At 42.9% G+C, this 12351-nt stretch overlaps 1 protein-coding gene across 1 annotated transcript in view; it reads left to right on the forward strand.

The window, feature by feature from the left end:
• The window catches only part of LOC115004836 (collagen and calcium-binding EGF domain-containing protein 1-like), a 34622-nt gene extending 32861 nt beyond the window's left edge, over window positions 1–1761 (forward strand). Inside the window, exons 10-11 of the mRNA XM_029426539.1 lie at window positions 443–478; window positions 776–1761. Coding sequence (XP_029282399.1) covers window positions 443–478; window positions 776–964 — 225 coding nt within the window. The 3' untranslated portion in view covers window positions 965–1761. The remainder of the gene's footprint in view (window positions 1–442; window positions 479–775) is intronic.
• Window positions 1762–12351: the final 10590 nt, after the last annotated feature.

A 12351-nucleotide genomic window follows, 5' to 3' on the forward strand; every position in this document is an offset into this window, starting at 1 on the left:
TTTCCAGTTAGTTAAAGTCTTTGGGTGTGGACCAAAGGCTAAAACATGTAGACAAAGCTACACCTGTAACCTGTGTAGGTGTGGACCAAAGGCTAAAACATGTAGACAAAGCTACACCTGTAACCTGTGTAGGTGTGGACTAGAAGCTTGTCTGTTGTGACTCGGTTACAACAGGAATAAAATAAAATGGCCACCACATGCAGATCTGACGTTTCTGGTTTCTTTGTTTCTTCCTTATACATTAAAATGATTCTATAACACACGACAAACACCGTTAATCCAATAATAATTATTACCTTTTTCACCTGCTTGACATTCAACTGACTGTCCACTTTAGCGACTTGTTACTCGCTGAGTAAAACGAATTGTTCTTCATCTCTCTGAGTCAGTTTGTTTTGTGTAAAGCTCCTGAAAGCTGATTTGTGCTGCTTCTCGTCTGCAGGGTGACCGAGGAGCTCCAGGTCCCAGAGGTCCACCAGTGAGTTCATTTAGACTCCTCATACTTTTTAAAGCTACCGTATGAATCTGCTCACAAACATGCTCTTAAAGCTCTACAGTCACAGTTACCCCTGCACTAACATAAAGTACACACATTGTGCATGCTACATACTGCGCAGGTTAAACAAACGGACAGAAATTATATTAAGTGTTTTTTAATGTTATCAGTTTTCCTGCCAAAATGTCTGCTGTCAAAAAAAATAGTAATTGATTGTCAAACCCAGAGAAAAGTGACACGCAGGGCATCGTAACCAACCTCCCTCCGCTCTGTCCCCAGGGACCCCCCGGCTCCTTCGACTTCCTCTTGCTAATGATGGCCGACATCCGCAATGACATCATTGAACTGCAGGAGAAAGTGTTCGGGGAGCGTCGGGGCATCTCTCTGGACAGTCCTCCTCATTCCAGCGGGGAAATGGATTTTGTCGAGTGGGGCTCTGGACAAGGAGATCTGCTGCTCAGCACCTGACCTTTGACCCCTCCCACAGTCACTCAAACCCAGCGAAAACAAACACCGAACTGGACTCTTTGTTGATAACGGTGCCAACATGTAAATAACCCCTAACCACACGGCTGGGGTGACCGGGGCAAAGAGCCTTGATTGCATTCTCGACACTGCCACAGACAGTAACACGGAGAGATACAAGGATCATACAACCTTTAACCACTGCGAGCGCTGTCTGGCTGCCGGAGCGAGGCCTGTGTGTGCAGGACAGAGGGTGACAAAGACACTGTGTGCCTTTATGAGCTGAACCATTTCAAACGATGAACTTTATCGTCTGCATCTCTTCCTCTTCCTGAGTCTGTCCATGGAAGCTCTGCTGGAAGTCTGCAGGATCCAGCCCTGAAGTCTGAGGTCTGCAGCGCCGTCGCTCTGCAGCGCCGTCGCTCTGCAGCGCCGTCGCTCTGCAGCGTCTTCAGAAGCTATTTCATGAGATTCATGAGTGTTGCAATTGTCCTGTTGCATAAACACAGGATGCCAGATTATATATACAACTCAAGTTCAAGTATCATAAACAAAAAAACACATTTACCACAAAGTATGTTCATAAATATAATCCAATTATTACACTCAAAGGTTGCAGACAATCAGAACTTACATTTGAAAGGATAACGTGGATGTTTGTGTTGGTATGTCCAGGGAGGCAGGTCGAATCAGAGACACGACGAGGGTTTCACATATTCTCCTACTTTCACTTGGGAGTCGAGCAGAAATGAGAGAGAAGTTTAAAGTTGTTACTGTGAAGCTCACTGCTCAATAAAGGTTTGTCTAAATCTAAATCTGAACTCGTTTTACATTTGTTTTTACTTCCATACGTTCTGGCAAAGTGAGAGCATCACAAAGATGTGTTGTCTTGTGTTTTAGACCCCAATACAATACAAAAGAAGGAGACATGAAGAAACAACTAAAGGAACCATTTGACATTGTGGGAAATCTGACTTTGCTTTGTTGATTAATGTTAATTTAAAAGATGCCACTCTCTTGTTTGTCCTTTAAATATGACGCTAACACGAGCTGCTGGTTGGACAAACTTAGCGTGAAGAGTGGAAACAACAACAACGAGATATAACGAGGGAATTAGAGACTTTTAGAGGAGCTGGTCGGGGGATTGTGTTGCCTTTGGATGGATCCCGGCTGCTGTTTCCAGTCTTTATGCTAATGTTAAGCTAAGCTAACATTAGTATAATGTGTTTAATATGTTGAATAAACTGAAGCTAGGAGACTGTTAGCTTAGCACAGAGTTTGTGTAAGGATTAAACAAACTAGTTACAGCATGTTAATTAGTAAACTTTCGTTCTCGGGCCAAGATTTAGGGGAGAAGATTGACAGCACGTTTCCCACTAAACCTCTAACTACCCAGAGGCAGCAGTTTGCTTCTTATTAATCCTCAGTTACATCAGCCGGGGCTCTAATGTCTTCATCAAGGAGGTTTTAATGTTGGCCAAAGAGGGAGAGACGAGACCTGAAGCAGACAGATCCCCGGAGACTCCAGGTTATCAAATTCCTCAATGAGCGGGAAAGATTTTTGTCCATTTCCTCCATTTTACAACCGACTTAGGACACAAAAGCTCATTTCTCTCCCCACATTGCTCCCTGCGGTGAAGCCTCTCCACCAGCAGAGGGTGCTGAGTCACAGATAATCCCCCTGAAAGTTTGGGCCTCAACCAGGTGAGGTGAGACGACCGAAGTCATGTATAATTACCACCGCAAAACATTATTCATAGTTTCCCAAACATTAAAAAATAAATCATCCCGGAGTTTATGTGCGTGGAACAAGTTCATTATCCAGCGTTGAACTGTAGCGTGTCTGAGTGTCATTATGAAAGGTGTAAGTATCAGAGGTCAGATGCCGGGGTATGAACAGCTGGAGGGATGATTAGAGACCACTGGCTGTCAGAGGAGCCTGTCTGGGCTCGTACCCACCAGAGGAGCCCGAAGAACAACACACACTGTGTTTGATCTGCTGAGAGTTCACCCTGTCTGGCCTTTGTGCTGGGGTCGATGCTTTGATCCTGCAGTGTGTGTGTGTGTGTGTGTGTGTGTGTGTGTGTGTGTGTGTGTGTGTGTCCACATCTCAGAGGTCAATATTGTACTTTTTACTACTTATATTGAAGTTCCAGATTCAGATTAATACAATGAATAACCAACAAATAATCCTGTATTATTAGGTTAGAATAAACTTCACAAGCTACCCGACAGTATACATAGTAATAATAATCACATTAACACATTAATGCATCAATAATTATTATGCAATAATATATATTATTCTGAAATGTTGTGCAGAAGCAGAACTTTTGGTACTTTAAGTACAATTTGATGAATACTTTTGTACTTTGAATGCACTACCCTGTGGTATTAATACTTTACTTAACTCTGGTGTGTGTGATAAAGAGTGTGTGTGTGTGTGTGATAAAGAGTGTGTGTGTGTGTGTGTGTGTGTGTGTGTGTGTGTGTGTGTGTGTGTGCGTGTGTGTGCGTGTGTGTGTGTGTGTGTGTGTGTGTGTGTGTGTGTATCACGGACGTGTGTGTGTGTGTGCACAAATAAACGTATGCATTGATAGATATCGATTGTGTGAATATGTTTAATGTTTTGTTTATCCTTATACTTATATCAATGTGTGCGTGAGCGTGAGCGTGTGCGTGTGCGTGTGTGTGTGTGTGTGTGTATCACGGACGTGTGTGTGTGTGTGCACAAATAAACGTATGCATTGATAGATATCGATTGTGTGAATATGTTTAATGTTTTGTTTATCCTTATACTTATATCAATGTGTGCGTGAGCGTGAGCGTGTGCGTGTGCGTGTGTGTGTGTTTCTTGACAGGCTTCTCACCTAACAGCTCCGCCCCGTGCCGTGCAGTCACTGCTCACAGTGGAGTCGTTGCCGGGGCAACCAGGATCAGGAAAAACAACATGAAACAATTCATAAGAAGCATGTCAGCGAGAGAAAGGCAGCCGAGTGAAGGAGATTATCTCATTTCCTTCACCACTTGTCATGCAACTGGAGGCTTCCCGCTCCGCCTGTAGGGGGCAGCAGAGGCGAGGTCACCAGAGTGCACGGCCGAGCAAGAAGTTCAAATACCACCTGCGACAATACATCTGTCACCTCCATCATAATTATCCACACGAGGAGAAAGACACGTCCTATTGTCAGGCAGGCATTATCTTATACAACTTCTGTCAACATTCAAATTGATCGCTTTATGATACTCATCATATTTCTGATCAAACTCCACTGATGCTGCGCCGGGAGGAGAGTTCTGAAACTATTCGCTGGCACCTTGCGATGAAAGTAAAGATAGAACAGATATGAATTGGCCAGATGTTTCCGAGTATGAGAGGAACTTCCTCACTGGCACATTATGGCCATTCATAAATACACCTCATGCACGACAGGGCTGTCACTTCAAACGGTCCGGGCCTCCGTGTGTGTGCGTTCACGTGTGTGAAGGAGCGTGTCTGTTCGTGGGGTTGTGTTTAACACTGTGTGTTCAGGCCAGTTCATTGTTCTGAACACAGGTATCACGACGCCTCCATTGTTAAGTCAACATGCAGAAATGTTCTTAATCTGCCATCCCATCATAGCAAGGTATTGATTACATGACGACACGTTGATTTCCTTCTCATTGACATCATTTAATACGTGCAATGATACAAATCTGCATCGTTATAGAAGCGTGTTGAAAGCCCCGTAAGACACACGCTTTAATTGTTTATGGTACATAATTGGTAACTTTTCCTACGTTTCAGATTTAGCTTATGTCTGCATTACTTCACAAACATAAAGGCCTTTTCTATAACATTATTCATTTCAAAAGCCTCTGAGCGTTTAAGTGTAAGTATGTACTTAAGAGTCCAGGTGCTACGTTACTAACACTGCCAGGGTTGGAGGTTGTATTCCCTGTGTTGCTGTGCAGAGCTGCATCTCTCATGGGGAGACGCTCAGAGTCGTATATTACGTACATGTTTACGTCTGCCATTGAGAATTTGTATGCCTCTAAGCGTGTAAAAAGAAAAAAAAGCAAGTTGTAAAAGTGCCGCTGCCACAGGCCGGGTCAGGAGGTCGGTGAAGATGAAGCTGTTGTCCTCACGCGAGGCTTCTCTACAACCAGAGGCAACGCTCTTTTTTTTCTTCTCCTTCAGAGACAAGAGAGCTGTGAACTTGCTCATCCGGTTTTTCACAATCTTGGCTCTGCCGTGTGCATGCGAACAGCTTGTAAATGACAGAGGAAGCCAAGGTGTATGGAGACCGAGTGCCTGAGGCCAGGGGAGTTTACACAACGTGTTGCCATTAATCCGCCCTCTCAGATTTTTCTATTCAATTCTGCCATAACAATGCCAATCAGGTGCAACTTTACTGTGAAGCTAGGTAACTCTTTGATGTGCATTCTTTACACATGGGATATTGTATCATTGTGGAGTCTGCCAAGAGGCACTACTGTGGACAATCCGCTCATGTGTCATGAACATGGTAAATAAATCAGCCTTCCCTAACACTGACAGTATGTGGACATGTCTGTGTGCTGTTTACATTCAACCACTTTGTGTTTTCAGCCATTGATTTGTTGCCTTCACTGAGCTGCACTGAGCGTGCATGTTTGCACCGAAACAAATTCGCCAACACACTTCAAACACTTTGAGCGTGGAGACGCTTCCTCTGAAAGTATCGGATTAACCACGGCTGTAATGCAAGAGATCAGTGCATCCAGAAGGGCCTCGTGCAGCGGCTTCGTAAACAGACACCTGCAGGACAACAGATAATACATACTGATCTTGGGATTGGTGGCATGCTTTTTGACACAGCTAATAAGTCCATTACTCATCAGACAAGCTCCGATTCTCAGGCCTCTTAGCAGCTCCATTATAAACAGAAAGACAGAAGTCGGCCTACAACCGGAAGAGGGTGTGCCCAGAGACAAGGACTGGATAAGGAACAGGCTTCAGAGTGTAAATTAGGGTGCTTAGCTCTCAGCCTCAGGCATGTAAGTCAGATTTAAGAATGAGTTAGCGTGTCAAGATAGCGTGTCTCGCAGCAGACCACGCCTGCACCTGTCAGGTGCTCTGTGGCATGCCTGTGTTTCGTGCGGGAGATCGTGGGTGTGCGTGCGTGGCTGCATGTTAGATAGTAAGACATGTCTAATATTCGTGTGTGCTCCCTCTTCCTGATGCACGCAGCTACATACCCTAGCAATGATGGACACCTGTGCTCTACCTAACCCCTGCTACGGCTACGGATACCTGACGAACATCTAAATATTGATGAAGAGTTTCAGCGTTCAGCTGCTGGGCCAACACACTTCCATGCCCTTTTGCTGACACGTTCAATCTGGTTATATAAACTGTAACATTTCTGTGCCACCTCCAACGATCCCAATTACCTGAGCCTGTGGGTTTGATTCACAGACTGAAGCTGTTCCAACCTGTGTTGTGATTAAGCAATGTAGCTTTTTTTGTAGGTCACATTTTCACACTACATAATCCACAAAGCAAAAACATATCCTGTAGTCACCTGAAGTCACAACTACAGGTGACTCCTGACATGCAGGTAATAAATACTCCTCACATGCCTCATGAGGAAAATCTCCTTCCTGTCAAGCCTCAATCACAACATTCATTTGGACTTTGGTTTATTTGAGAAGGAGCAAACTAATGTTACTAAAGGTTTCCTACAATACATCAACACACAAGCAACAACAACGCAAGCACTTTAAAAGCTAAACTAACAAGGCGTATAGTTTGATGCACACATAGTTGTTAGAGCAGTAATGAGATATGAACATATAGAACAACATTGCAACATTACAAGAACTTGCATGTGTGTGTATTAATAATCCATTGCTTGACCTGGTTAGTGAAAGATCTATTAGATCTACTTAGATCTGTCTGATATATATATATATATATATATATATTATTATTATTATTATATATTATTATTATTATTATTATTATTATTATTATTATTATCTCTTGAACAGACCAGGCTGACTGACTGAAGGCACTTTTCCACAAAGGAATAATGCAAATAATTGTTATTTTAGCTTTCAAACAATGCTCTGGGTGCACAAATATAATATACTAATATTCTATAAGTCAGATAAACAGACTTTTACTCATTTATTTTAATATATGTCTGTAAATTGAATAATGTAACATACGTACTTATTTTAAGCCAAACGATGATCCTTTACTGAACTTAACCAACTAGTCTGTTGCTTTTTGTTTTGTTTTCAGCTCACAACATTAAGCACGTGTTGATGCATCACGTCAGGGCTGTGGCTCAGGAGGTCGAGCTGTCGTCCACAGGGTCGGCGGTTCGATCCCCGGCCCCTGCAGTCAACATGTCAACATGTCAAAGTGTCCTTTGGCAGGATGGAGTTTGTTTTGTTTGTATTTTGGGAGCAATAAGTGTTTGTTTTCGGGATAACGGATAAATGGGACATTTTTCAGACTTGTGTGTCGGAACAATGTTTTCGAGCACGTAACCCCAAATATCAATAATTAATAATCATGAACATTTCCGGTGCTTCCACTTCAAGTCAACGTCGATTTACCAATTTCACAACGTCCCCAGTGTTTACGAGCACATGATGATCAGTGTTTTGAAATTAAATCTGTCCTCATCTCTTTGCACGATGTCCGCCTGCCAATCATTTCCCCGTCAGCAACATTTTACACACGTTTGTTTTCTTATTATTTAATAATATTGCTATCATGACGTGTGTTCCTACAGTCTTCACATTCTTCAAAACAAATGCAAGTTGTAACATATCCTGTCAACACTGTTTGCTTTTGCAACGGCAGTTAATCTCCGATGTTTGCTTCCCACTTATCTGTTGTGTGAAACGTTCTGACTTCTTCTGGAGCCAAACCACCGCTGGGCGACTGTGACGCCGACGAGCCGCTAAATCAACCACTGGCACTCATGTGGGCAAAAGATCCGTTTAGAGCGTTCAGGTTTCAACCCTTGTTTGTTTTTTTATCTCACTACAAATCCCTTTTGAGTGTCGATGTTAACACATGCACGGCCACTTCTCATGCTGACCCTGGTGCAGAGACACACGCACTGCAGAGCATCAGAACGTGTTGTTTTTGGCGCCGGCAGACGGAGCCTTCTGGCATGATAGTGGCTTCTATGATAGTGGAGTTTCCAAGTGGCCTGCTTTGTAAAACAGGCTGATAATTCAATTAGAGCTTTGGCAACCAATGTGCAGACACCAGTAGCATTACGAAATGACTCCCAGCATAACAAAGGTCTTGCTTAGACAGCAGCTGCCTGGATCTGGCTGGAGAGGGACACGGAGACCGCTGAGGCGTTGTTCATCCAGCAGCAGGCGGACATCAGTCTCTCCCCTTTACAAGCACTGACTCCTGAACATACAATGTGTTACAATAGATTACTGCCAATTGTTTTACTCTAAAAACCAACTTGCAGAGACTTGACATGTGCTTGATCCAGACACTCCTTTAGTGAGTTAATATTGTTTAAATGCTCCTCGAACCACCTTCGACGCCGACACAATAATGAAAACACGTTCCAAGAAAGATGTGAAACAAAAGGACGATGTGAGTTCCACAGCTCCACAGTTTCTTCACTTCACTTCTTTCATATTTGTAAGCGTTGGAAAGTTTTGTATTTTTGTCGTTTCACAATCTGTAAAAAGCTAATATGTCAGAGTCAATGCTTTCCCCATGACCGGCTAATAAAAACACAAAATGGATGTTTAGATTTGGTTGAGCGGCAGTCTAAACACATGTGGCTTTGATAGGAATTTACAGGTGCAGGAGGAGCATCTGCACGTGAACCTTCCTTTGTGTGTTTTTACTACTACAGCGAAAAATTTAAGGAGTCGTCCAAAAACATTTAACACCTTTACATCTCTGCACGTACACCAACACAATCAGTACAGTACACAATTAGATTTTCATATAAGCTTTTATCATATTCAGTAAGATGAATCTCTGCAGGTTAAAGTTATAATATGCAACATGTTATACATTTCAAACGCTGCGGCCGGCGTCCTTGTTACCTGAAGCAGGTCATGAATTAACTTTATATGAAACACGTTTTTATGATTCACCGGATGAAGGATTTAGTCTGGGTCTTAAGTTATCAGAGGAACAAGCTGAGCAAACGTTAGCAGCGGCCGAACAGCGTCGGAGAAACTCTGAGTTTTAAGGTGAAACGCTTTATTGAGTATTTTTACTGGTTTTGATCTCCAGGTCCGTTTGTTCTGGAGAGGAGGAGGAAACCTCTGCGTTTGTTTCTGCTCCTGGTAAAAACCTCCTGAATGATGAACACTGAAGGACAACACCTGCAATGATCCCACGCTACTCCACACGCCATCCGACTCCATCTTTTGTTGTGTTTTAATTGAGAAAATTACATTTTGTTTGGCCACTGACTTTAAAAAAACACTTTCTGATGTGGAAAAAGAGAAACTTCACACGTAATGAAGCCACAACTCCATCACGGCAGACCAAAGTCTCCCGCCACCGACCTGTGATCGGCCGCTGAAGACAGGACGTAACCACTATTTTCTTTATGTAAATGCATAATGTTGTGCCGGTATGTGTGATACCGTGCGTGCACATCCCCAGGTGTGTAGAGGACTGAGGCAGGAAACCTTCCACTTATAAAAATGTTTGACAGACAGTTAAAAAGGAGTTTTGATTTACAGTCCATCAGAGGAATCAGGGAACATCAACAGGCCGTGCTGGTGTTTCATCGTGTCTTTGATGGTTCACCCCGAGGGCACAGTGGCATTTCCACAGCTCTATAAAGTTTTGACTAAATTGTGCAATTGAAAGGAGATCAGTGCTGCCAGTCTATCAGATGTTAATGGTTTTGCTGCAACACACCAACACCAAAGAGGTTGTTTCAAGAGCTTTCTGTCTTCACATGGAGAGCGTACCTTCCCTGTTGATGATAGTCGACAACAGAGCAGCGCCTGCTGGGTCTTGAAAGTTTGTTAATAAAACAAGAGCATGTAATTAACCCTGGCACTGCTCTCAATGGTATTTATGTTTTGTACTCTGCCTTCGGTTACTGTAATTTAGGTTACATTCAATATTGTGCACACATTTCTCTGTTGCATAACTCACACACTCACACACACTCACACACACTCACACCGGCGCTGTTGACTCAGACAGCGTTTTGATGAGTGATAGTTATGCTCATGTTTTCTTTTGGAAAGAAGCAGCCAATATATATTGTGCCAAACTGCATAATAATTTGAATGTAGAAACGTTGGTCATTTTCACCTTTGAGAACTTAAGCTAGAAAATAAAAAGCAGGATTGTTAAAATATGATAGCGGAGGAATGTGTGTTCCTCAGTTTGCAGGAGAAGAAATGTTTTTGGGACCCAAATCTTTGAAATGACTGTGATTCAGGGAAACCTTTCATCTCCTCTGGTCCTACTATGAGATCTGAACGACCATGTTGCCCAATCCATGCAAAGAGTTATCGTTTAAATGTTGTGTCCGGACCAGCTGGTGGATAACAGCAGGGATGGAGGTTGGACTCGACACATCAGGGAAGTAAAGACTCTTAGCGCATTAGACTTTGTCAGCTAGTTGCACGGCCAGAGACAAAACACACAAGAGCAAGACGTTCACTTCCTGTTTGCTGGAAGTCAGACATCAATGTTTACATTCTTGGCGGGAAGTCGGCGTGATGGCGACGGTGTCACGTCTCCTATTTGTGATGCTTGTTGTGGTTGGGATGAGAATCAGTCCCTTCAGAGTCCTCGTTCGACTGGACAACACAGTCGACTGTCAGTCAGTCAGGCAGGACATCTGGCTTTGCACGTTATATTTTTTGCCATCTGATAAACATAACTTGTTCACCGGAGCAGGCGTGTTATGGTTACTTGAGGTTCGCTTTGCAAGTGGGTTAACATTAAACATTAGAAAGCAAGGAAACACTGTTACAATAATAAACACTTAACAGCAAAACATATTCAGACTGTCAAAGAGAGATAAGAAGCAAAAAGGTCAGAAACTTTAAACTCTGGAGCTTCTGGAGTATTTCTTGGACTTCTTAGCGTCTCAGTCTTGATCACGTATCGCACTTACCTGAACATTGACACAAACAGAATCCTCAGACTAAGTTACGTCCGTCTCACTGGACTTCATTGTCTTGTTCAACAGCTTTACTTTTCAAAACTATGACTTTGTTTCCCTCCCGGTATCTCAGCTTCTTTACAGGCAAAGCAGGTGTTGTACCACATGAACAAGTTATGTCACATGTAGAATTAAGTGTGCTTCACTTCCTGCGTGCCAGAATACTTTCTAGGAAAGACACCGAAGATTACAGACATGAACCCCTCTTAAAGCTACCAAATGAAGCTGAAGGAGTTTCTGGTGAACCTGCAGGATTTCATAAGATCGGACCTGTGGCACCGATCACAAGCATTAAGAATAACTATATAGAAACAATCAAGCTTCTCGCTGTTGGTCTTGCTTACTTACAGCATCAGACTGTTTCATAACCAAATACAAAATCCCTGTAATAACTTCAAATTTGAGCAAAAGACTGAAGCAAACTGAGCTATGGTCAACTACTGGTGAACATGTCTGTACTGTCAGGTCTCCGCTCCCCCACAACTTGCAAGCCAATTCTGAAAAAGAAAACAGTTTGTCCTCGGTGTGAAAGGTCTTGAATGACAGACAGGAGAGAACTCTTTGTCAAGCAGCTGCTGTCATTCACAAAAAGTATTCATTCATCTGTGCCGGGGAGTGTCTCCAAGATTGTTTATGTACTCACTGTGGAGAAAAACAAACATATCTGCAAAGCTGGAATTAAATGTGGATCCTCCTGTTCCGTGCGTGTCTAATTTATTTAATGGTGACACCTATTAGATGACACACATAGATATCATGCAGTATTGTGCATGTCTATCGCATGCCTTCTGTGTCAGCCACTATGAGAATCATCATCATGTACTTAACATAATTTTGCAAATGGCTGCAGCCACTTCTACATCGCCCCACAAAGAATATCTCCATGAAAGCACCATCTGCACATCTGGGGCCCATGTGCTGATTGCTAGAAAGCATAAGTATGAGTCACGCTGTGGGAACTGGAATGCAAAGTAGCTGCACAATCACTAACTTGCCTTTGTGCACAAACTGTGAAACTTATACTTAGTAAAGACATTGGTGGGGCCACACCCATGCATAAACATCTTTATTCATTTCCTTTACTGCCCTCCTCACACCATCTGCATGAACTTACACGTAGGTAGGTGTTGTTCTTGATATTTAAGTATAAGTATAAGCCTATTTCAAATACATCCCAAGTCCTTTAGGTGCCATGACATTGTTCCAACGGCCATTATTCCAAAA

This window comes from Cottoperca gobio, unplaced genomic scaffold, assembly GCF_900634415.1.
Source record: "Cottoperca gobio unplaced genomic scaffold, fCotGob3.1 fCotGob3_195arrow_ctg1, whole genome shotgun sequence".
Taxonomy (NCBI): Eukaryota; Metazoa; Chordata; class Actinopteri; order Perciformes; family Bovichtidae; genus Cottoperca; species Cottoperca gobio.